We start from the raw sequence: 27,500 nt of genomic DNA on the forward strand, positions 1-27,500 counted from the left end.
GTTGGCTGATGCTGTGTTGCCGATGCTGTGTGCAGATATTTTTTTCCTCACATGGTAATATGACAGTAGATGGATCGGCCAGTGTCCAATTTCGTTTAAGTATGAATAATATGGTTCATGTTCTGTGTGGATGCAGGTAGACTCTCATCTTTTGTGTCATGAAACCTTGCTTGATCATCTTTACATGTATTCTGAGTCCAACATAAGGAGTAATCCAAAGAAAAATCTAACTCTTTCACGGATGATCTCGTCTTGACTGTGTCGCACTGCTGACCCAGGCAGTATACAGCCATGGTGAAGGAAACTTAATGTTGTGCGTGAGTAGAGAGAGAGAGTCACTCACAATCAGGTCATCTTTCCTCACCAGTTAAGGACAAACTAAAACAGTTCAATTTGGGAGCGTGGATGACAAGCAGTTGAAACCTGACTCCTCTTTCCATGCAGGACTCTTCAGTGTTTGTGTTACACGTGAGCAACGCTACTGTGGCAGCCACAGTGGCAAGCTGTCCACACATGTCTGTCTCTACAACTTGTGAGAGGTTGTGTTCGCTGGTGATGGCGTCAGTATGACTAAAGGGCGTCATGTTTCACTCCCAGACTGAGCTTGAAGTCGTAACCTGAACAGACTCTTCAGTTAGGAGGAGGAGCAGCGGTGTCACAGGGACCTAGCAAGCTGAAACTTAAAGTTTTCATCACCTTTGAAGAACGATTTGATGACCTCCACACAGCTCAGTGGGCAGGCATCAGGCTAAGTCATCATCCGCCAGCCAAGTTAACCGCCAGGATGTGCATAGCCAGCCAGGACGACGGCCACCAAGATGCAGCCTGATCACCTCGGGATGAGCTGGTCTTCCGGCAGTGTCCACAAGCGTTGTTCTCTCTCGTTAACTCATCGACAGAGAGACTACAAAATCCTCTCCCTGTTGACCCCATGACGGGCCTGCATGACCCAGGTCATCATGGTGTGGGCAGCAAACATGACGACGTTTCCTAAAGATGAAAAAAACAGAAGGGTTTGGGGGTGTGGGGGGTTTTGGGGTGTGGGGGGGGTTGTCACCAGTAAAGAAAACGTGGGACCATTACTGGCAGGAGGGAGCCAGGCGCCGCGAGGGATTTCGGGACCATATAAAAACTATCAAGAATAATGGGCCGGATTAGCGGACTCAAGGGTAATTAAAATGCTGAAAAACTGTGAGAGAGAGAGAGAGAGAGAGAGAGAGAGAGAGAGAGAGAGAGAGAGAGAGAGAGAGAGAGAGAGAGAGAGAGAGAGAGAGAGAGGACATATGTGTGAATATCTACTGGTGTTGTATCTACCAGCGTGTTGCCGGGAGGCGACACGTCTACATCTCTGGGTTTCTCCTACGATTCCTTCCTTTACGTCTTATCTTCTGACGTGTTCAGTATGTGTCACGTCTCCACCATGACCTGCTCCACCTCGTCTCTTGACCTCTGCTGTGTGTCTCCTGTGGTTCATCTGTTTGGTCTTGTCCTCTGTTATCATCTCCACATCTCCACCAGAATCACCACTCCTCCTCCACCACAATCACCACCACAACTCCACCACAATCACCACCACACCTCCACCACTATCTATCACCACATCTCCACCACAATCACCACCACACCTCCACCATAATCATCACCATATACAGCCTTACTGCCCCTCCCTAGAATCATACTGCCCCTCCCCGGAATCATACTGCCCCTCCCCGGGATCATACTGCCCCTCCCCAGCATCATACTGCCCCTCCCCAGCATCATACTGCCCCTCCCCAGCATCATACTGCCCCTCCCCAGCATCATACTGCCCCTCCCCAGCATCATACTGCCCCTCCCCAGCATCAAACATCCAAGAATCATCCAATGTTTCAACAGTCGTTCTCCAAACAGGTTCGTCTCGCTCGCCCTGAGGTCAGTCCGCTTCCCTCGTAGTAATGGACACGAATTCGTGGGCAAACGTTTTACCTCAGCACGAGAGACCCGTGTCGTTACTTCACGTGTGTTGGGAATGACTTACCGGAAACGTTAGATGAGAGCCGTACCATTAGAAACGTTTGTATACACAAGAGAAACATAGTTTGGTATATAAGTCCACGAGACCGACATTATTCGCGCCAGCAGCGTTGCACATTATACTGGCATTTGTTTCTACGTCATGTGTTTAGTGATGTAATATGCGTCTCACTATCTCTCCCGTCCTGAGCAGCCTGGGAAGGACCCAGCGGTCTGTTGCTGTCAGCATTCCTTCGTACAGCCGCCAGTACATAAACCATACCAGTAAAAGGCGACATATATCTTGCGCGACCTTTGGTGTGTGTGTGTGTGGGGGGGGGCTTCGATCCCGGACAACACCATAACTGGACGATCCCTCTTCCCGGGAATGAGTCAGACTGTCCGTCACTGCTCGTAAAAGATCAGTAATCTGTATCATCCTATCATTATAGTTGACCTTTCTCGTGAACCAGTTGTTAGTCTTGCTTTTCCCGTAAGTCCACGTCACTACAGTTAGACAAGTGATCGACGGTGACCACAGACGAACGAAACCATTTTCCTACGGCAGTCAAAACTGACCGGTAGTAAAAGCTTAACGGCTTTGGTACGTTTAATCCAATCAACGTAAAGCTTCTTTTGTTTTCGTCCGATTATGCGAAGGATTAAACTTGTGGTGTTGGCCATGTGTTGGCCATGTGTTGGCCATGTGTTGGCCATGTGTTGGCCATGTGTTGGCCGCTCTCGGTTATTCTTATTTCTATAGTTTTGCTTAATAAATGATTTTATTTTTTCTCTTAAACGAGTGATACTCTGGTTCTTCAGTCTGTTCCTGGGTGTGTAAATTATGAGTACGAGCCACCGCCCTGTGCCCCATACAGAACCATCAACATGGAAGTGGACGGACACGTACCTTCCCCCCAATACTCCTCGACCAATTCCTTTTCATCGTCTCTCTTACTTTACGACGTAGGCCTCCGTTTAAACTCTTCCACGATGAAAGTCATTCGTTCTAACTTGTGCGATAAACGTCGGGAATTAGTACGGTCACTTACTTTACCGGCCAAATATGTTAGGCCAAAGAATGCCCTCCCAGGCCACCGTCGACGTTTCTATCCACCCTTCAGAGGCCGCTACTGACGTGGTACATACGCTGGGTCGCCGGAGGAGCACCTTCCTGGGGGTCGTGTGTTTCCCAACATGGAATATCCTCCTGTCCCATCAGGTACTTAAGTCTGTTACTCGTTTTCTATATAGTCTCTTCATCGCCCGAGGTTCCCTTTCTTGAAAAGTGTTCCGGGGTAACTCCACGACCCCTTCATCCAGGACCTCTTGATGCTCACAGCCAGCGGTACTTACACTTGCAAGGGAGATGACGAACTCATCAGGAGCGAGAATGTCCCTCACCAGACACCACTCCCTGTCATACAAGCCCCGTCAAATGTGACCCCTCAACTGTGCACAACCTCTGTCCGGATACATACATACACTACACACACACACACACACACACACACACACACACACACACACACACACACATATATATATATATATATATATATATATATATATATATATATATATATATATATATATATATATATATATATATATATATATATATATATGAGAACAATCAACTTTGACAAGTACGTGCAGTAGGGTGGTACACATACAGAGGTGAGAGTCTTTGACATACATTCCTCTACTGTCTTGGATCGTGCCCTGACCCCGTACACCTACACATGTATGTTTGATCGCCGTTTCCGGTGTTAGCGACAGGAACACACAAAGAAGGGTCGCATTCACTCGCATCCCTTCTCTATCTCGTGTAATGTACCGAAACCACAGTTTTTCAGTCTCTCTCTCTCTCTCTCTCTCTCTCTCTCTCTCTCTCTCTATATATATATATATATATATATATATATATATATATATATATATATATATATATACATATGTACATACATATAATCATAGTTTTTCATATAATCAGGATATTATCGCACGCACTATCGTCCACCAGTCTGAGCCAGAAACAAATACAGACGCATGTTTTCACGAAATCTTTGTATGAGAAAAACGTGGTAACTTGTTCGCCAGAGAATCTGTGAATAATGCAAGACATAGTGAGAATTACTCTTAAACTTTCTGGGGCAGAAAGAAATTGTTTCACCAGCGCCAGCGTCAGCGTCCCGTTAACCCAGACATTAAGGATTCTAACGTATTAAACTTGACGATTGCCTGAAGAATCCCACAACTTCAATCTTCTACCCCTAAAGGCACGTCACTCTGTTTCACTCACCAATAATGGTAATTCTAAAGAAGTTTTTATCGAGGATGTAAGGCATGTGTACAAGTAGGAACAGAGGCGGCAGGGGTGCGTGATGTCTCCATGGTTGTTTAATTTGTTTATGGATGGGGCTGTTAGGGAGGTGAATGCAAGAGTTTTGGAGAGAGGGGCAAGTATGTAGTCTGTTATGGATGACAGAGCTTGGTAAGTGAGTCAGTTGTTGTTCGCTGATGATACAGTGCTGGTGGCTGATTCGGGTGAGAAACTGCAGAAGCTGTGACTGAGTTTGATAAAGTGTGTAAAAGAAGAAAGCTGAGAGCAAGGTTATTATGTTATTAGGTACAGTAGGGTTGAGGGACAAGTCAATTGTGAGGTAAGTGTGAATGGAGAAAGACTGGAGGAAGTGAAGGGTTTTAGATATCTGGGAGTGGATTTGGCAGCGGATGGGACCATGGAAGCGGAAGTGAATCATAGGGTGGGGGGAGGGGGCGAAAGTTCTGGGAGCGTTGAAAAATGCGTGGAAGGCGAGAACATTATCTCAGAAAGCAAAAATGGGTATGTTTGAAGGAATAGTGGTTCCAACAATGTTATATGGTTGCGAGGCGTGGATTATAGATAGAGTTGTGCGGAGGAGGGTGGATGTGTTGGAAATGAGATGTTTGAGGACAATATGTGGTGTGAGGTGGTTTGGTAGGGTAAGTAATGAGAGGGTAAGAGAGATGTGTGGTAATAAAATGAGTGTGGCTGAGAGAGCAGAAGAGGGTGTTTTGAAATGGTTTGGTCACACTGAGAGAATGAGTGAGGAAAGATTGACAAAGAGGATATATGTGTCAGAGATGGAGGGAACGAGGAGAAGTCGGAGACCAAATTGGAGGTGGAAAGATGGAGTGAAAAAGATTTTGAGCGATTGGGGCCTAAATATGCAGGAGGGTGAAAGGCGTGCAAGGAATAGAGTGAACTGGAACGATGTGGTATACCGGGGTCGACGTGCTGTCAATGGATTGAACCAGGGCATGTGAAGCATCTGGGGTAAACCATGAAAAGTTCTGTGGGGCTTGGATATGGAAAGGGAGCTGTGGTTTCAGTGCATTATACATGACAGCTAGAGACTGAGTGTGAACGAATGTGGCCTTTGTTGTCTTTTCCTTGCGCTACCTCGCAATGCGGGGGGAAGGTGTTGTCATTCCATGTGTGGCGGGGTGGCGACGGGAATGAATAAAGGCAGCAAGTATGAATTATGTACATATGTATATATGTATATGTCTTTGTATGTAAATATGTGTATACGTTGAAATGTATAGGTATGTGCGTGTGTGGTCGTGTATGTATATACATGTGTATGTGGGCGGGTTGGGCCATTCTTTCGTCTGTTTCCTTGCGCTACCTCGCTAACCCGGGAGACAGCGACAAAGTGTAAGAAAAAAAATTATATATATATATATATATATATATATATATATATATATATATATATATATATATATATATAAAGTGATTGGTTCTCAGTGAATGTAGGTTTGCGGCAGGGGTGTGTGATGTCTCCATGGTTGTTTAATTTGTTTATGGATGGGGTTGTTAGGGAGGTGAATGCAAGAGTTTTGGAAAGAGGGGCAAGTATGAAGTCTGTTGTGGATGAGAGAGCTTGGGAAGTGAGTCAGTTGTTGTTCGCTGATGATACAGCGCTGGTGGCTGATTCATGTGAGAAACTGCAGAAGCTGGTGACTGAGTTCGGTAAAGTGTGTGAAAGAAGAAAGTTAAGAGTAAATGTGAATAAGAGCAAGGTTATTAGGTACAGTAGGGTTGAGGGTCAAGTCAATTGGGAGGTAAGTTTGAATGGAGAAAAACTGGAGGAAGTAAAGTGTTTTAGATATCTGGGAGTGGATCTGGCAGCGGATGGAACCATGGAAGCGGAAGTGGATCATAGGGTGGGGGAGGGGGCAAAAATCCTGGGAGCCTTGAAGAATGTGTGGAAGTCGAGAACATTATCTCGGAAAGCAAAAATGGGTATGTTTGAAGGAATAGTGGTTCCAACAATGTTGTATGGTTGCGAGGCGTGGGCTATGGATAGAGTTGTGCGCAGGAGGATGGATGTGCTGGAAATGAGATGTTTGAGGACAATGTGTGGTGTGAGGTGGTTTGATCGAGTAAGTAACGTAAGGGTAAGAGAGATGTGTGGAAATAAAAAGAGCGTGGTTGAGAGAGCAGAAGAGGGTGTTTTGAAATGGTTTGGGCACATGGAGAGAATGAGTGAGGAAAGATTGACCAAGAGGATATATGTGTCGGAGGTGGAGGGAACGAGGAGAACTGGGAGACCAAAAGGTGGAAAGATGGAGTGAAAAATATTTTGTGTGATCGGGGCCTGAATATGCAGGAGGGTGAAAGGAGGGCAAGGAATAGAGTGAATTGGATCGATGTGGTATACCGGGGTTGACGTGCTGTCAGTGGATTGAATCAGGGCATGTGAAGCGTCTGGGGTAAACCATGGAAAGCTGTGTAGGTATGTATATTTGCGTGTGTGGACGTATGTATATACATGTGTATGGGGGTGGGTTTGGCCATTTCTTTCGTCTGTTTCCTTGCGCTACCTCGCAAACGCGGGAGACAGCGACAAAAAAATATATATATATATATATATATATATATACATATATATTAGGTGGGAAACGACGATCAAGTCTAATAAGTAGATATATACAAAAGACATTGTAATTCGGAAATTCTGATATGAATATTTTTCCAATATTAGTCTACTATTCTGAGCAGAACTGACAGAAATTTTACGTTTCCAGAGTTTGTGAGTTTTTGTTAGAGTTAGTGTGAGTGTGTCTCCCACTGCCTCGTTTATGTTGATATAGAGATATGATCAGCCATTATGGCTCATTTTCGTGGTAATGAAGTACGTTACGTTTGCCGTATCATCATCGCAACGATGACAAAAAAAAAAAAAGTCCTATTTTTATAGAAAGAAAAGGTGATATATCAAATCATTCTACCCACTATGAATATGCTCGTGGCAAAATCACTCGAACGATGCGGTCAATCATGCCGTAGAGAGAGAGAGAGAGAGAGAGAGAGAGAGAGAGAGAGAGAGAGAGAGAGAGAGGTAATATATGTCGGTAATGAAAGGTCTCTCTCTGTCTGTCTGTCTGTCTCTCTCTCTCTCTCTCTCTCTCTCTCTCTCTCTCTCTCTCTCTCTCTCTGCAGGTGAGCGTTCAATGGGGCAAGTTTTTCCTGGGGGCGCCACAAACTACGTCTCTGGCTGGTAATGTATTCGGGGAAGGCCAGGGGCGTGCAATACAGGGGATGGAGAGAGAGAGAGAGAGAGAGAGAGAGAGAGAGAGAGAGAGAGAGAGAGAGAGAGAGAGAGAGAGAGGGGGAGAGAGAGAGAGAGAGAGAGAGAGAGAGAGAGAGAGAGAGAGAGAGAGAGAGAGAGAGAGAGAGAGAGAGAGAGAGAGAGAGAGAGAGGAAAGTTTTAAGTGGCTGCTTTTGTACAGCACAGTCCACTTGGTTATGGCCAACAGCCCTTGATTCACCCGCTTATTACCACAAAACTTCTCACCACACACTACCACCACCCACCACCCTACACTACCACCCCACACCACCCCACACCACCACCTCACACCACCCACCACCCTACACCACCACCCTACACCACCACCTCTCTCGATCACCTGGGTTAACTGCCGATGCCTTTCATAATGTGGGCTTGTGTGCTGTTGTGCTCTGATACTGTGCCCCCGCTGGCCTCGCCGGGGTCGACTGAAGTACGTCTGGGTGTGTGTGTGTGTGTGTGTGAGAGAGAGAGAGAGAGAGAGAGAGAGAGAGAGAGAGAGAGAGAGAGAGAGAGAGAGAGAGAGAGAGAGAGAGAGAGAGAGTATCAACATACGACTCATAATGTGATCATCAGTGAGGGAAGACGTGTTCAGTATGTCACACACACACACACACACACACACACACACACACACACACACAGTCAGGCAGTAAATACCCAGCCAGCCATAAAATACACACACATAAAGGCGCATGTGAGAGTCCACATATAAACATACGTGCATTTAAACCCTCTGAACATTTATTGCAATTAAATTAAACTAATGAGCCCAGGAGATTTGATTCACCTGTGATACTAATTATACAAATTATGGTAATAACCATATATACCATGAATTATTTGCCTGTTTACGGTAAACTTGAAATGTGTGGCCTGACGTCAACATAAACACATATATTACTACTACACATAGCCAGATATAAAGCCATGCGTACAGATGTACATATCCATATGTACATCTATATAGTCATACACATCTACTTACATAATCATGTGTACAATACTGTAAGCGTTACCGGACTCCGCCCGCGAGAGGTTACACTGTGAGTGAAAAGTCATCTTTGGCGATGGATTGGCAGTACAGACCAGCCAAACAATGTCTCACTTTCAAGAACATCACATTTCCCTGCTACTGGGCTCGAATATATATATATATATATATATATATATATATATATATATATATATATATATATATATATATATATATATAATTCTGTGTTACAGGACGAGAGTTTTACATTATGAATCCCCGAATCTTAACCTTACATGTATACATGTATCATGTAGTGCCGTTAGCGGTGTGTGGATGCAAGACGTGGTTGGTGCTTGATCAGGTGGACGTGTCGGAGATCCGATGTTTGGTGAGGCCACAGTGTGGTGTGAGGAGGACGGAGGATCGCACATGAAATGGTAAGGTGGCGCTCTGCTGGCACTCGCGATCACCATGTCGTACACCAATCCTGGTCGAGACTCTTGTGGAAATTTTAATTTTACTTTTAGTCGCTTTTGAAACGATCTGTTGAACGGTATAGAAAGATCACAGAAGTCGAGTTTAACACAAAGTATAACACAAAGTGTAACACAAAGTATATCAGAAAACTATTTCAGGATGGAGAGGGTAGATGTCTGATCAAGTCAACAAGGGTACTAGAATAATATAGTATATTATGGTCAGCATAAGTGTGTGTATGTGTGTGTGTGTGTGTGTGTGTGTGTGTGTGTGTGTGTGTGTAATTACACACACTTATGGAAAGTATCTAACTGTACTTATCTATTCATAAATACCTATGTGTTTTGTATGAGGAGGGGGTTTCACACTAGCGGGCCCCCTCCTCTAGAGTTTTTCAAACAGGTTTTCAAACATCTGTTATGCTGTCCACATTGAGAGCCTCATAACACAGTCTACTTCATTCTTCTACTGTTCTTATACAAGTTCTTCTTTACACCTTCTCTCACATGTATCTTGCTTCGTCTCATGTTATGTCCTCTGGTTGTTCTGTTCTTGCGTCTTTCGAAGAACTGTTCACTGTCTCTGTTATCATGCTGGTTAACGAATCCAAAAGTTGCGATCAGGTCACCTCTCACTCTTCTCTCTTCCGTGGTAGGCAAATCTAAGGACTCTGATATTTTTCTGTACAATTCAGTTCTCATTCCTGGCACAATCTTTGTTTCCTTTCTCTGGACCTTATCTCTTAGCTCTTTGACACTCAAAGTACGGTGACCATATTCTAGTTTTGGCCTAGTGTAGGATGTGAACAGCTGCCTGAATATTTCCTCATTCATGTACTTGAACGTAGTTCTGATAGTCACCAGCAGACAGTTTGTCTCCTTCACTCGTCTCCTAAGATGGGACCCTGGCATGAAGTTAAGAGCAATGTTGATTCCCAAGTCCATCTCATATACAGATTCAGGGAGCTTATTTCGTGCTGATATTCATATAGAAGCCTCTTTCACTGTGACTCATCCTCATTACCTTACAGTCACCTGGGTCGAATCTCATGAACCCTGTATGAGACCACTTCTAGAGTTTGTCTCGATCCCCTTGTAACTTGATGCAATCCTCCTCTCTTGTTTACTTCATGGTCTTGGAATCATCCGTAAACACGTTCATTTTGAGCGGTCCTTCCGGCAAATTGTTTTCATGGGTCAAGATGAGCAATGTTTCCAGAACCAGACGTGTGCCACGCTTCTGTTGACCTCAACCCACCTCGAGATGGCTCCCCTGAGGTGTGTCCTTCTTGTTCCCTTCCACAAAGACAATCATCCATCCATCGAAGTAGTCTGCCCTCTCCAACTCCTGCCTGGAGATCCAACTTCGATGCAGCACAGTGTCAATTGCTTTCATGCCTTGTGTGTACAGATAATCCACACAACCTTCTCTGTTGTCTAAAATGGAACTCATTCTCTCTTAGAAATCTAAGTGGTTCGCTACGCATGACCTCCTTTCCCTGAAGACGTGTTGTCTCTCACTTATAGTAAGTCTCTCGCTGGTAATAAGTCTGTCACTTATCATAAGTCTCTCACTTGTCATAAGTCTCTCACTTACAATAAGTTTCTCACTTATCATAAGTGTCTCACTTGTCATAAGTCTCTCACTTACCATAAGTCTCTCACTTGTCATAAGTCTCTCACTTGTCATAAGTCTCTCACTTACCATAAGTCTCTCACTTGTCATAAGTCTCTCACTTATCATAAGTCTCTCACTTGTCATAAGTATCTCACTTACCATAAGTCTTTCACTTGTCATATGTCTCTCACTTACCATAAGTCTTTCACTTGTCATATGTCTCTCACTTACCATAAGTCTCTCACTTGTCATAAGTATCTCACTTATAATAAGTGATACAGTTACTTTCTGATTGTCTTTTCCAGTACCTCACAGAGCACACTGGCCGCGAGACCCGCTAACCACGTCTCTCCTCCTCCCTCTCCCAGGCACCTGCTCGTCCTCCAGGATCCCCAAGTTCGTGGCGACCATCCCCAACATCACAGTGACGGCTGGTCGCGATGCCTCCCTCCCCTGCGTCGTCGAAAACATCGGCGACTACAAGGTGGGTCGCGCCTCTTCCCCTGTGAGACTCCCGCGCCCGCACCGCCCGCTAGGGGGGGGCCACGACACGCGTGGTTGTCGCCAGCCACAAGTGTGGTGGTCCTGGACGCGAACCATAACAGGCTGGAATTCCTCATGTTTCACACTGTATCGATTCCAGGACACGGTACATAGGTCGTGACCCGCAGAGCACAACCCGCACCACGTCCTCCGAGCGAGGGCACCACGCCCGCCAGAGTCTCATGGTGACCGGGGACTTAAATGATGTCATTCAGTATGTGATCTGAGGAGGAACCATAGCCAGTATCATGCACTGACCATGAACACGACGGCCGAGTCCTCACCATGCTCTCGCATGGCCCGAAATGAGGAGTGTGTGGCCAGAGGTCTGGTAATTTCTCGCCCTCACTTAATCTGTTTATAATTATCTCCACATTTGGCAGCATCAGTGATCACAATTGGGGATTTGTGAATGTCCTTTTGTGAATGAGAGGGGAGGGGGGGGTGTTGTAATCAGGGGGGGGGGGGGTGGAGGGGGTGAAGTGGGACTCCAAAGTGACATATGATAAGTATAAATGTTGGCGGTAACTGGGTCATTTGTACTCAGGTGTCGGCCACTAACGTTCTTGAATCCACTAATTCGTTATCCCTGGCTAATATATGGATTCATGGGTTAATATCGCATTAGTGACCTCATGATATATATATATATATATATATATATATATATATATATATATATATATATATATATATATATATATATATATATATATATATATATATCCAGCACATGGGAAACATTTCTCCATTTTTGTATGAGGTTGTCACCAGATTATCGTAAGACACCAGTTCTAACATTACGAACCCACGTGGGCCTTCCAGAGCTGTGACCCTCAGACCACATCCAGGTTACCCCGTGTCAACTTATCTGCCTTATTCCAAAAGACCACTTGTGTTTTCACAGGAACACACATCGGAAAGTTTATCAATGTCGTAACGCAAACGTAAAATGGGGAACATAAGTTGTTCATAACGAAGATAACAGAAGAAGAACATTGCTAATAACTGGAGGGAGGCAGGCAAGGCCAGCACTCGACCCATACTAAATAGGACTGTGGATTCCTCCCCCAGTCAGTCCAATTATCTGAATCATAAATAAGTAATACAGTCATACAGTAGCACAGTTGTGTTGTAATACAATAGTAAAGTACATACATTCTTCGTATTAACAGCAGAAACACAATCGTGTCACATTTTAACAGCCACTTCTATTCATAGCGCGAGACTTGTTAAAGAAAGCTTACTACACAATTATAATGATCTTTGAAGCAAAACGTACATGGTAATGGAAGATCACTCTGGAATATTTTCAAAGGAAGAAGCGTGTATTGAAATGAGCAACATTTGGGTCGGTGTAAATAACACTGTACGACTATGGCCACACTCAGATGCAAACTGAGTTGCATAAGATAATAAGCTGACCGATCCATACTGTTCATGAAAAGCTTTAGTTCATCCACCACCTGTGGTCATGACGCTGTTGCAAGTGAGGAGACATGAGTTGGGTGATACAGTTGAGACCAGACTCTCCAGCACCTCTGGTCATGGTGGTACGAGTTGTGACCAGACCAGAGTCTCCAGCACCTCTGGTCATGGTGGCACGAGTTGTGACCAGACCAGAGTCTCCAGCACCTCTGGTCATGGTGGTACGAGTTGTGACCAGACCAGACTCTCCAGCACCTCTGGTCATGGTGGTACGAGTTGTGACCAGACCAGACTCTCCAGCACCTCTGGTCATGGTGGTACGAGTTGTGACCAGACCAGACTCTCCAGCACCTCTGGTCATGGTGGTACGAGTTGTGATCACCTGACGTGTATTCTCCGTTTTCTGACGCGGTCTGCTCGGAGATGGTAGGTAGTTTTAGTTACTGACGGTGTCACGCTGAAGGTCAATGGCTGTTAACGGGACGGGCAGGTCACGAGGGTGGACGATCTCAGGGGCTGCGCCAGGCAGGGAGCTTACGAAGGAGGATGATATCAAAGATGAAACTCACATTTCCCTCCAAGAAAAACTTTGATTTGGCAAATCTACTTATCAAATAATAATTACTTAGACAACGAAGCTGTTGTAGATAACTGTCACTTTCTTATTTCACGATTAAAATCATCGTATATTTACAGATCCAACCATTCCATGACTCATTTACTCATTACACAACTTATGGGTTAGCACTCATCCGGCCTGATACATGTGCCTACAACTTTTACAACACATTGAGGACAACAACCTTCACTGAAAACAAACTGAGAGTTACAACATGTGCCTCACACTTCCATCTCGCTGGTCTGCCTCACAATTACCACTCACTATTTTTTCAGCAAAGAAATTTAGAAAATAGAAAAAATATAGAAATAGATGAAAAATATCATTTTTTTTTTTTTTTTTTTTTGGTTTGTTTTGGTAAATCCTGAATCTACAACGCAGCTTGACCTGATGTCTGAACTGCACAACAACCTGCCTCCCCTGGCCCCGGGCAGTACACTGACAACTCAACACAAGTCATTAATTTGCTCTCGTTTTGGATCCGTATTTCCAGAGGATATTGAACCGTTAAGTAAGGTTGGTGCTTGGCCGTAGCTACGTGCCATGCCTCACATCGTATAGGGACTGAGCTCTGGCCAAGGTTAGGAACGATACAGAGACACGAAGAGACTCAACAGTGGTTGCTGGAATGTTACCATTGAACCTATACTGGATCATGGCCAACACAGAGGAGGGAAAGCTCATTGCGATTCGTTTTTTTTTTTCTTTTTACCGCTTATTTCTTCACCGGACGTCTCATGGACTTAAATGATTTCTCAAGTGATGCTGAGGTCTGGTTATCACTCGGAGATGGTCGGCTCAGACTGTATTATCTCTCGCTGTGACACCAGGAACAGTCTCGTCCAAAGGTTCTCAATTACCCTGGGTCGCGAGATGTGAATCTTCTCCCTCCCTCCTCCACCTCCGATGGGTCACGAGAAGACAACCCTGAGAAAGACTGCGCTGTAACACTGGCGGCCTCTGGCATACACGAGAGAGAGAGAGAGAGAGAGAGAGAGAGAGAGAGAGAGAGAGAGAGAGAGAGAGAGAGAGAGAGAGTTACATAGACCACACAGACTCCGAGGCCTCCAAGTGACGTGGTCTGGTTTTAACGCTACTCAATAAAAAGAAAAAAAAGAAATGTCCCATCAAATGTGCCCCCGCCATCCTCCACGCTGTACCTACAAGTCGTGATGTGTTGCCCCACACACATTATCTCTCCCGTCCACACCACACCTGCAGCAACCTAAGATATACAGAACTGACTGGCCTCCAGGACACTCGACCTCCGGGACACTCGACCTCCAGGACACTCAACCTCCGGGACACTCAACCTCCAGGACACTCGACCTCCGGGACACTCAACCTCCAGGACACTCGACCTCCGGGACACTCGACCTCCGGGACACTCAACCTCCGGGACACTCGACCTCCGGGACACTCGACCTCCGGGACACTCAACCTCCGGGACACTCGACCTCCGGGACACTCAACCTCCGGGACACTCGACCTCCGGGACACTCGACCTCCGGGACACTCAACCTCCGGGACACTCGACCTCCGGGACACTCAACCTCCAGGACACTCGACCTCCGGGACACTCGACACACCATGGACCAAAGACCATCGGTAATCAAGCCGTAACCACCATGTGTGGGTGGAGCCTGCCTCACAAACAACCAACCATTGTTCCAGTCTCAGCTGTAATTCCAACAGAAATAATAACGCTGGCGGGAATTTTTTTATTCATTTTTTGGGAAATAACTCATGAAGGGGAGAAAAATAAAGGGGGAGGGGGGAGAGGAGGATGGGGTGAGAGGGGGGTGAGTGGGGTAGCGGGGGGGGGGGAAGGTTGGCATGATGGGAGACGTGTCATCGTTTGATGGATGCGTTCTCTGTGTTCTCGTTGGACCCCAGCTGATGCCGGTAATGTTAGTAAATTGATGGTTGATTAACATTTCACGCCAGATATTTACATAACTTACATAAATTAGATCATGTCTAAACATTTTTTTTTTCAGCGCTCTTTAAACCACACACACACACACACACACACACACACACACACACACGGTACATTATAGCAAGATGGAAGGGAGAAAAATCGTCGCATGTCGTCGTCTACGTAAACAGATTCGTCCATCAAACACAAATCAAACGACAACAACAACAAAAAGAGACACCTAACCTAACACAGTTGTTTGTGGTGTAGTGGTGGTGGTGGTATGGTGGTGGTGGTGGTGTGGTGATGAGGGAAGAGCTGGTGGTGGTGATGATGATGGGGTGCTGGCTATGATGATGATGATGATGGGGTGCTGGTTATGGTGATGATGATGGTGGTGGTGGTGGTGGATGATGGTGGTGGTGGTGGTGGTGGTGGTGGTGGTGCATGATGATGGTGGTGGTTGTGGTGGATGATGGTGGTGGTGGTGCATGATGATGGTGGTGGTTGTGGTGGATGATGGTGGTGGTGGTGCATGATGATGGTGGTGGTGGTGCATGATGATGGTGGTGGTTGTGGTGGATGATGGTGGTGGTGGTGGTGGTGCATGATGATGGTGGTGGTGGTGGTGGTGCATGATGATGGTGGTGGTGGTGGTGGATGATGGTGGTGGTTGTGGTGGATGATGGTGGTGGTTGTGGTGGATGATGGTGGTGGTGGTGCATGATGATGGTGGTGGTGGTGGTGGTGGTGCATGATGATGGTGGTGGTGGTGATGGTGATGAGGGAAGAGCCTGGTGTGGTGATGGTGATGAGGAAGAGCCTGGTGGTGGTGATGTGATGAGGGGAGGGCCTGGTGGTGGTGATGTGATGAGGGGAGGGCCTGGTGGTGGTGATGGTGATGAGGGGAGGGCCTGGTGGTGGTGATGTGATGAGGGGAGGGCCTGGTGGTGGTGATGTGATGAGGGGAGGGCCTGGTGGTGGTGATGTGATGAGGGGAGGGCCTGGTGGTGGTGATGGTGATGAGGGGAGGGCCTGGTGGTGGTGATGTGATGAGGGAAGAGCCTGGTGGTGGTGATGATGATGGTGGTGGTGGTGGTGCATGATGATGGTGGTGGTGGTGTGGTGATGAGGGAAGAGCCTGGTGGTGGTGATGGTTGATGAGGGGAGGGCCTGGTGGTGGTGATGGTGATGAGGGGAGAGCCTGGTGGTGGTGATGTGATGAGGGAAGAGCCTGGTGGTGGTGATGATGATGGGGTGCTGGTTATGGTGATGATGATGGGGTGCTGGCTATGATGATGATGATGATGATGATGATGGGGTGCTGGCTATGGTGATGATGATGAGGGAAGAGCCTGGTGGTGGTGATGATGATGAGGGAAGAGCCTGGTTGGTGGTGATGGTGATGAGGGGAGAGCCTGGTGGTGGTTGATGGTGATGAGGGGAGGGCCTGGTGGTGGTGATGATGATGAGGGAAGAGCCTGGTGTGGTGATGGTGATGAGGGAAGAGCCTGGTTGGTGGTGATGGTGATGAGGAAGAGCCTGGTGGTGGTGATGATGATGGGGTGCTGGCTATGATGATGATGATGATGGGGTGCTGGCTATGGTGATGATGATGGGGTGCTGGCTATGGTGATGATGATGAGGGAAGAGCTGGTGGTGGTGATGGATGGTAGTGGTGGATGATGAGGGAAGAGCCTGGTGGTGGTGATGATGATGGGGTGCTGGCTATGGTGATGATGATGGGGTGCTGGCTATGGTGATGATGATGGGGTGCTGGCTATGATGATGATGATGGGGGCTGGTTATGGTGATGATGATGGTGGTGGTGGTGGATGATGGTGGTGGTGGTGATGGTTGATGAGGGGAGGGCCTGGTGGTGGTGATGGTTGATGAGGGGAGGGCCTGGTGGTGGTGATGGTGATGAGGGAAGAGCTGGTGGTGGTGATGGTGATGAGGAAGAGCTGGTGGTGGTGATGGTGATGAGGGAAGAGCCTGGTGGTGGTGATGTGATGAGGGGAGAGCCTGGTGGTGGTGATGGTGATGAGGGGAGGGCCTGGTGGTGGTGATGGTGATGAGGGGAGGGCCTGGTGGTGGTGATGGTGATGAGGGAAGAGCCTGGTGGTGGTGATGGATGGTAGTGGTGGATGATGAGGGAAGAGCCTGGTGGTGGTGATGGTGATGAGGAAGAGCTGGTGGTGGTGATGGTGATGAGGGAAGAGCTGGTGGTGGTGATGGTGATGAGGGGAGGGCCTGGTGGTGGTGATGTGATGAGGGGAGGCCTGGTGGTGGTGATTGGTGATGAGGGGAGAGCCTGGTGGTGGTGATGGTGATGAGGGAAGAGCCGGTGGTGGTGATGGTGATGAGGGGAGAGCCTGGTGGTGGTGATGGTGATGAGGGGAGAGCCTGGTTGGTGGTGATGGATGGTAGTGGTGGTTGATGAGGGAAGAGCTGGTGGTGGTGATGGTGATGGAGGGAAGAGCTGGTGGTGGTGATGTGATGAGGGAAGAAGCCTGGTGGTGGTGATGGTGATGAGGGGAGGGCTGGTGTGGTGATGGTGATGAGGGGAGAGCCTGGTGGTGGTGATGGTGATGAGGGAAGAGCCTTGGTGGTGGTGATGGATGGTAGTGGTGGATGATGAGGGAAGAGCTGGTGGTGGTGATGTGATGAGGGAAGAGCCTGGTGGTGGTGATGTGATGAGGGAAGAGCCTGGTGGTGGTGATTGGTGATGAGGGGAGAGCCTGGTGGTGGTGATTGGTGATGAGGGGAGAGCCTGGTGGTGGTGATGGTGATGAGGGAAGAGCCTGGTGGTGGTGATGGTGATGAGGGGAGAGCCTGGTGGTGGTGATGGTGATGAGGGGAGGGCCTGGTGGTGGTGATGGTGATGAGGGGAGAGCCTGGTGGTGGTGATGGATGGTAGTGGTGGATGATGAGGGAAGAGCCTGGTGGTGGTGATGGTGATGAGGGAAGAGCCTGGTGGTGGTGATGGTGATGAGGGAAGAGCCTGGTGGTGGTGATGGTGATGAGGGGAGGGCCTGGTGGTGGTGATGGTGATGAGGGGAGAGCCTGGTGGTGGTGATGGTGATGAGGGAAGAGCCTGGTGGTGGTGATGGATGGTAGTGGTGGATGATGAGGGAAGAGCCTGGTGGTGGTGATGGTGATGAGGGAAGAGCCTGGTGGTGGTGATGGTGATGAGGGGAGAGCCTGGTGGTGGTGATGGTGATGAGGGGAGGGCCTGGTGGTGGTGATGGTGATGAGGGAAGAGCCTGGTGGTGGTGATGGGTGGTAGTGGTGGATGATGAGGGTGGTGGTCGTTAGTGATGGTTGGAGGTCTGTGGTGGTTGTGGTGGATGATGGTGGTGGTGGTGGTGGATGATGATGGTGGTGGTTGTGGTGGATGATGATGGTGGTGGTGGTGCATGATGATGGTGGTGGTGGTGGGGGTGATGGGGTGGTGGTGGTGGTGCATGATGATTGGTGGTGGTTTGGTGGTGGTGATGGTGGTTTGGGGGGGGGGTTTTATGGTTGGTGGTTTTTTGGTGTTGGGGAAAGGTGGGGGGTAAAGGGTTTGATTAGCGCAGGTCAGTGTGTGTTTGTCTGTGGTGTTGAGGACCTGTTTGGTTGTTGGGGGGCCCTTGGTGGGGATGATGGTTAAAACCGGAATTAGGGTTGGCGTTAGAAACGCTTCCCCCTGTTTTAGTTGGGACTGACTGTAGTATACATGGTGTATACAAAATGGTTTACAAACCGGTGTATACTGTTGTAGGTCGTATAAAACCATTTTGTTACACGGTGTGTGTATGCTTTTTTTTCATCAAAAATTTTTTTTTATATTATATTATATTTTTTATATATAATTATATATTTTATTTATATATTTTAAAATATTATATATTTTTATTTTATATAAAATTACGGAAAGTTTTAGTGTGGTTTGTGCCGAACAGTACCCAGTAAAATGCCCCTTACGTATTTTTGTTTTAGGCGGGACATTTTAAAAATTTTTTAAGGTGCATAGCATTTCCTTTCCAAAGAAAACACATCCCCAGCATCAAAATCCACAGATGGGGAAGGGTTTCAGAATTTACATGGGAGAAAAGGGAAAAGGGGGAGAGGGGGAAAGGGGGGTAGAAAAAATAAAATCTTTAAGGGTAGATCATTGGGGTAGAAAAAGCTGTATCTTTTTCATATTTCTATTTTCCGGTTGGGTTTCTTCACAATAAAAACTGAACTAGTTTTTTTATTTGACGAAATTTTTTAAAAAATTTTTTTTAAGTTTTTTTTTTTAAATTTAACGTTTTTTTTTTAAAATTTTTTTTTTAAAAATAAAATTTAAAAATTAATAATGATAATTTTTTTTTTAATTTAATTTTTAAATTTTTAATAATAATAAAAATTAATTTTTTTTTTTTGTAATAATTTTAATTGTTAAAATAAAAAAAATTTTTTTTTTAAAAATTTTTGGTTGATTTTTTAAAAATTGATAAAAAAATTAATAATAATGATAACGATAATGATAGTGTTTGCAAGAACTTTGTACATGTGATCATCCCTTTTTTCTTAAAACAAATAGCGCGGGAAAAAATTTTCCTTTAATTTTTTCAAAAACATGATCAAAGGTATTACCACACATTTTGGATAACTTTTCATTAAATTTCCAAGTGTAAAAACATAAATGTTTTTGTTTTGGGGGGGCGACCCCTGTGCTGCTCCCCTGCATGTGGCAGCGAAAAGATTATAAATCAAAGCACGTAAATTTTCCATTTTTGGGGAAAATACTTGTTTCCCCTTTCCCCCGCGTCGCAAGGTAAGGCCCGGGAAAACGGGACGAAAAAAAAGGGGGCCCACCCCACTCCCCACCCCAGTCTTTAGGGTTTGTGTAACGTGCCAAAAAACCCCACAGCTTCCTATAACACCCAGGGCCCCCAACGGGGGCCCTTTCCCTTTATATATATTTATTATTTTTATATTTTTAATAATATATTAATAAAATATATTAAAATTATGGGGGCCCTGGAGAGGGAGAGCAGTTTTTAATATTTTGACCCAAAGGTTTTTTTTTTTTAAACTTTCCCCATGTTAAACACGACTGAGCTGGAAATGTTATGCATTGTACATTTTTGTGTTTGTCTATTACTTATTTCACCAGTTTTATTCTCTGCATTTAATTTTCAGCAGAACGTATGCCAGAGACACGAATCCCCCAGGTTGGAAACACAATAATTACCCTGCTCCACTGTGGCCATGATGCATGTTTCATCTTTTCGTGTTTTGGACGGGACGAAATCTATGACTATATTCTCAGTACTGGAAGGCATGATGTCGAATTCATTAATTGCAACATACACAGAGACGCCCCATGGCAGCAAACCCCTAAAGGTTTCCCCAGGGGGAGATATGGGAAAAGTTTAAATCCCCAAGACAAGATAAGGAAATAAAAGAAAACCACAAACCCCTTTTCAAACTAATTAAAGAAACATTGCATAACAAAATTTAAAAATTTTTCAAAGGAACGTCACAGTGAATAGAATGACAGATCTACAAAATAAAGAAGCCATGTTTTACCACAACGGGGAAAAGGGTTTAAAGGGGTTATTTTACAGGGTTTAAAAAAGATTTGATTCAACGGATAAAACCCAACATTACAATATACAGATTCTTTGTTTTGAGATAAAACACGGGAAAAATTACAAAATTGGAATGTACAGTGGGGAAAAGACAACACAAAACACCAACCCCTGAATTTTCATAAATTTAAAAGAGGGAACTATAAAACCCCAAAATTTTGGGTGAGAGAGAGGAGAGAGAAGGAGAGAAGAGGAGGGGGGGAGAGGGGAAAAGAAGAGAGAGAGAGAAGAGAGAGAGGAGAGAGAGAGAAAGAGAGAGAGAGGAGTTGGGGGTTAAAGGGGTCTTTAACCGTCGGGCCAAGGGTCGTACCGTCGTGCACAAGGGTCGTCCCCCGTGTGCACAAGGGCCCCGTACCGTCGTGAACAAGGGTCGTACCGTCTTTGGTCAAGGGCCCTTTCCCCCGTATTCGGGGGAGTTTGAGGAGAGCGCTACGGGGGTAAACCCATGACGTGTTCAGAGTGTAATAACCCACAAGAGGGGACGGGGGGCCACGTGATTTTTCAGTTTTGGGCCCGTGTTGTGGGCCCCAAATTGGGGCTGGGGGGAAGGGGGGTTGGGGGGGAAAGTGGGTAAATATTGATGCCATATCCGCCCCAACAACCTCCCTCCCCCAACCCCACACAACCTCCACCCAACCCCCACTGGTTTTAATGCTGGAGGATCAAAATGTGTGCTTTGACGACGGCATGGGGGGATGCTGAGGCGATAGTTTTGAGGGGGTGGGGGGCGGCTATTGATGATGATGGGGGGGCTGGTTAGGGTGATTGATGGGGGGCTGGTTTTGGTGATTAGGGGGTGGTGGGGAGATGGGGTGGTGGCTTTATGATGATGGGGTGCTGGTTATGGGATTGAGGGGGCTGGTTAGGTGATATGTGGGGGGGGGCTGGTTTAGGGGTGATATTGATAGGGGGGGCTTTTGGGTGATGATGTGGGGTGCGGGTTTAGGGTGTGATGATGTTTGGGTTTGGGTGATGATATGGGGTGTGGTTTTGTGATGATAGGGGTTTTGTGGCTATGGTGATAGATGGGGGTGCTGGCTAGGGTGAGGGAGGGGGAGGGGATGATGAGGGGGTGGGGGCTATGATGTGAGGGGTTGGGGTGGGGGGGGCTATGGTGATGATGATGGGGGGGCGGTATGATGGGGAGAGCCCTACTTTGGAGGGGGAGGGCTGGGGGGTGGGCCTGAAGGGGACTGTCCACTAATTACTGGGTCATGTAATAATTACCCGGATGATTGTGGTATATCATCGCTGTGGTTTTGTGGTGAAAATGTTGGCGCTGGTGACGCGGTAGAGGAAGTGGTGAACGCGGCGTTGGTGTGGCTGCTTCAGTGGTGGTGTATTGTCACAGTGGCGATGTTGGCGGCAAAGGTATTGGGGATGTTGTACTGGTATTGTTAACACTGATGATGATGGAAGCAGCGGTGGTGGTTGTAGCTGTCCCAGTGGTTAGGAGAGTGGGTGGAGTGGGTTTGATGGGGGTAGTCGCATGGGTTTTGATTACGGCACTGGCAACGACACAGTGGTAATTTCTGGGTGGTTTTAGCAGTGGTGTGGCTAAACACAAGACGTGAGCTTCTCCAGACAATCTTTAGTATCAGTAAACACGAACTTCTGGTCTCCATATCACCAGCAGAGAAGATAACATACGTCTGCGCCCGCGACGTGGGCCACCGTTACTTACGACGTCGTAACTCACACGAACGAGGCACGGGTTCGAATCCCGTCGGGGTAGGGAGAAAAAAATTCCAAAAAATTCGGGGGTGGATGGCAGAGTGACAGCCCTGCATTCCAGTTTTCTACCTAAGGGCTAATGGGTATGGATATTAGACATGTTATTCACCCATCCCTCCATCACACAGAGTTGGGGGGCATCAGGGCCACCCCCCATAGGCGTCCATTTAAAACCGGTCAAAAAATTCCCAAAAATGATGATTTATGGACGTGGGGAACCTCTCATTTCATCAGTTCTGTGGTCACGTTCGAAGGTAAAACCGAATCGTGCATTCAACCCGACTTCAGGCAAATCTATAAAACCCCCCCTTCCAACATAGATCTGTGTGATGATGTGGGATTTGAACTTGATGATATCACGTACGTAATCCTGTGGCATTCAGTTACCATCAATGAGCATCGTCAGGCCGCAACGCTAAAGAGAGGTCATATATAATACCGTCCAGTCCTTGACCTAAGGTGTTCCTATGTTCATCATGAGGGAATGAGTCAAGCTCTACCTTTACATATATCATATATACTGGAAATTATTTTGCCTTCACTCAACACCTCATATAATGTTAAGGATAAAGGTGAGGTCAGGTGAGGGCTCGCGTGACGATAGTTGTAGGTGCAGGAAGTAAGGTGGGCGTTCCATGGGAAAGTCGTGTGGATGTCGGTTCTCGTGAAGCTTCTACAGAAGGGAAAGAGGCGTTGCCGATGTCCTGAGCGTGTGGGAGTGGCCGTCTGTGCCTTGTGCTGCAGGGAGGCGTGGCAGCGGTTCCCATGATTCGAGCCCTTTCTCGAGGCAGGCGTAGGCGGTGTTCCACGAATCCTGGCGTAAAAGGGCGGGAGTGACGGTACTTAGGATGAGGCACCAGAAGGACCCTGCAGGAGAGTGATAAGCCAAGAGTCACACAGACGCGGAAAGACAGTGGACTGCTATGGCCGGGTGCAGGAGTCGGTCGTCACGGGAGTAACGCAACAGCCAAGTGAAGGGACCGTGGCAGCCAAGTCCATTGTGGAGGATAACAGAGCTGTAGCAAGCAAAGGTCAGGACTGTCTGTCTGCCTGGGCCGTGCGCCTGGCAGTCACGTAGAACCCCCACGAAAACTGCGCAGCCCCTTAAAGATAATTCCGAGGGGGCCTGCCGGGCCGTGAGGGGGTATGACTGCACCGTGTGTTGCAATGTTTCCTTAAACCAAGGTTCCCCCCTTTTGGCCCAGCGACGACGTAAAACCCCGCTTAAAAAATCCAGTGGTCATAGAGCGAGAATTTGGGATAAATTCAAACAAATATTCCGCGTCAGTGTCGTATGTGTTAACCTTCATGTCTCTCCTCTTCCGACAGTTTCCAAGACGTCCTTCAAACACGTTGACATCTTACACTCGAGGAAGCTTTGAGGTCAACTTCCTATTAAACACTTCAAATACGAAACGTTATAAAACAGAGAACAAAACTTTCCCGTTGTACATTACATCAATACGAGTCCCAGGATGAAACAGCATATGACAGCCTAGGTACATAAACAACTAAGAATCAAATACAAATGTACACATACAATGAATAATAAATACACATAAAATCCCCAATTTTTTTAAATTTAAAAAAATTTTTTTGTTTTAAAACAAATTAGTACACCTTCCAGTCAGGAACAACAAATGACCTGTATTGTAGAAGACTTTCTTTTGAATGAACCGTTCCATGAAGGGAAATTTTTGAGGGAAATACCTAACCAAACAGACCTTCTCGTTTTCTGTTGATGTGTCAGAAAACGGTTTAAGGGAAAACCTGCAAAACGTTGAAAGATATTACGTTACCTTTTCATTAGCCAAAACATTTCGAAATGTAATATTCAAATCATCATTAACTAATTACATTAAAGACTTTAATCCCTTGGTACGCGTAAACCCTTTGATACACGGATCTCTTAGCCACGGTACGACCCTTGAGTACGACGGTAGCCCCCTTAGTACGACGGACGACCCTTGGCACAAGGGACGGTATGTATCCTTAGCACTTCCTTAAGTGTCGGGTCGGGGTCACGCCATAATTCTATTTTCTATCGGGGGTCTACCTCTCCTACCGGGTCCTCATGTCCCAAAGGGTAGTACCTCGTGCTCAAGGGTCGACCGTCGTATTAAAAGGGTGTCCGTCGTGTAAAGGGGTCTTTTCGTCGTGCTCGGGTCGTCCCCCCGTGCTCAAGGTCGCCGCGTCTGGGGTACCGCGTCTCAAGGTCGTACCGTCGTCTAAAGGGGTCGTACCGTCCTCAAGGCCCACCGTCGCTCCCCAAGGGTCGTCCGTCGTGCCCCCAGGGTCGCCCCGTCGTGTTCGGGTCGACCGTGTGTAAAGGGGTCGACCGTCTTTTTTAAAGGGGTGTACCGTCGTATAAAGGGCCCGTACCGCGTTGGTAACGCCGATGAAACCGTGTGGTGAGGGGGCTTGCTAAGGAGTGGGGGGCCCAAAAAAAACAAAACCCCCGTGAAAATAAAATATGAAGGTTGTGCCTTGCCTGTGGCCCGGCTACCAGCAGGGGTCAGACTCACACACGAGAGTGGGGCTGAGCGGGTATCTTTGATGCTGCCTCTACTGGAACCTCTCTCTCTCTTCTCTATTCCCCTCTCTCTCTCTCTCTCTCCCCTCCCTCTTCATCTCCCTCTCTCTTTTTCTCCTTCTATCCCAGCTCACCACACCACCTGTGACACACCCTGTGGGCACCCAATACCCCCCCCCCTGCACCACAAGACTAGCTCTGTGCCAAAACACTGCGCCCCAAACAAGTCTTACTATGTGCCATGCCCTAAAATATAACCATTTGCCCTGCACCACAAGCCCAGCACCATACACCTCACCACATCCCATTTCCCCCGCATATAACACCCCGCCCCGACCACGCCCCGACCACAACACCAAGCCCTGCACCCAAAACCCCCAGCCTGCACCACAACCCCAGCCTGCACCACAACACCACAGCCCTGCACGAGGCTGGTGCCCACATATATCGTGAGACGAGGCTGGTGCCCACATATATCGTGAGACGAGGCTGGTGCCCACATATATCGTGAGACGAGGCTGGTGCCCACATATATCGTGAGACGAGGCTGGTGCCCACATATATCGTGAGACGAGGCTGGTGCCCACATATATCGTGAGACGAGGCTGGTGCCCACATATATCGTGAGACGAGGCTGGTGCCCACATATATCGTGAGACGAGGCTGGTGCCCACATATATCGTGAGACGAGGCTGGTGCCCACATATATCGTGAGACGAGGCTGGTGCCCACATATATCGTGAGACGAGGCTGGTGCCCACATATATCGTGAGACGAGGCTGGTGCCCACATATATCGTGAGACGAGGCTGGTGCCCACATATATCGTGAGACGAGGCTGGTGCCCACATATATCGTGAGACGAGGCTGGTGCCCACATATATCGTGAGACGAGGCTGGTGCCCACATATATCGTGAGACGAGGCTGGTGCCCACATATATCGTGAGACGAGGCTGGTGCCCACATATATCGTGAGACGAGGCTGGTGCCCACATATATCGTGAGACGAGGCTGGTGCCCACATATATCGTGAGACGAGGCTGGTGCCCACATATATCGTGAGACGAGGCTGGTGCCCACATATATCGTGAGACGAGGCTGGTGCCCACATATATCGTGAGACGAGGCTGGTGCCCACATATATCGTGAGACGAGGCTGGTGCCCACATATATCGTGAGACGAGGCTGGTGCCCACATATATCGTGAGACGAGGCTGGTGCCCACATATATCGTGAGACGAGGCTGGTGCCCACATATATCGTGAGACGAGGCTGGTGCCCACATATATCGTGAGACGAGGCTGGTGCCCACATATATCGTGAGACGAGGCTGGTGCCCACATATATCGTGAGACGAGGCTGGTGCCCACATATATCGTGAGACGAGGCTGGTGCCCACATATATCGTGAGACGAGGCTGGTGCCCACATATATCGTGAGACGAGGCTGGTGCCCACATATATCGTGAGACGAGGCTGGTGCCCACATATATCGTGAGACGAGGCTGGTGCCCACATATATCGTGAGACGAGGCTGGTGCCCACATATATCGTGAGACGAGGCTGGTGCCCACATATATCGTGAGACGAGGCTGGTGCCCACATATATCGTGAGACGAGGCTGGTGCCCACATATATCGTGAGACGAGGCTGGTGCCCACATATATCGTGAGACGAGGCTGGTGCCCACATATATCGTGAGACGAGGCTGGTGCCCACATATATCGTGAGACGAGGCTGGTGCCCACATATATCGTGAGACGAGGCTGGTGCCCACATATATCGTGAGACGAGGCTGGTGCCCACATATATCGTGAGACGAGGCTGGTGCCCACATATATCGTGAGACGAGGCTGGTGCCCACATATATCGTGAGACGAGGCTGGTGCCCACATATATCGTGAGACGAGGCTGGTGCCCACATATATCGTGAGACGAGGCTGGTGCCCACATATATCGTGAGACGAGGCTGGTGCCCACATATATCGTGAGACGAGGCTGGTGCCCACATATATCGTGAGACGAGGCTGGTGCCCACATATATCGTGAGACGAGGCTGGTGCCCACATATATCGTGAGACGAGGCTGGTGCCCACATATATCGTGAGACGAGGCTGGTGCCCACATATATCGTGAGACGAGGCTGGTGCCCACATATATCGTGAGACGAGGCTGGTGCCCACATATATCGTGAGACGAGGCTGGTGCCCACATATATCGTGAGACGAGGCTGGTGCCCACATATATCGTGAGACGAGGCTGGTGCCCACATATATCGTGAGACGAGGCTGGTGCCCACATATATCGTGAGACGAGGCTGGTGCCCACATATATCGTGAGACGAGGCTGGTGCCCACATATATCGTGAGACGAGGCTGGTGCCCACATATATCGTGAGACGAGG

General features: G+C 47.5%; 1 protein-coding gene across 4 annotated transcripts in view; it reads left to right on the plus strand.

The window, feature by feature from the left end:
- The window catches only part of LOC139749932 (lachesin-like), a 414,993-nt gene that overhangs the window by 308,581 nt on the left and 78,912 nt on the right, over positions 1-27,500 (plus strand). For all 4 annotated transcript variants that reach the window (XM_071664355.1, XM_071664354.1, XM_071664358.1 and 1 more), the window contains exon 3: positions 11,061-11,176. In XM_071664355.1, the coding sequence (XP_071520456.1) occupies positions 11,061-11,176 (116 nt within the window). The remainder of the gene's footprint in view (positions 1-11,060; positions 11,177-27,500) is intronic.

Source organism: Panulirus ornatus, chromosome 8 (genome assembly GCF_036320965.1).
Source record: "Panulirus ornatus isolate Po-2019 chromosome 8, ASM3632096v1, whole genome shotgun sequence".
Taxonomy (NCBI): domain Eukaryota; kingdom Metazoa; phylum Arthropoda; class Malacostraca; order Decapoda; family Palinuridae; genus Panulirus; species Panulirus ornatus.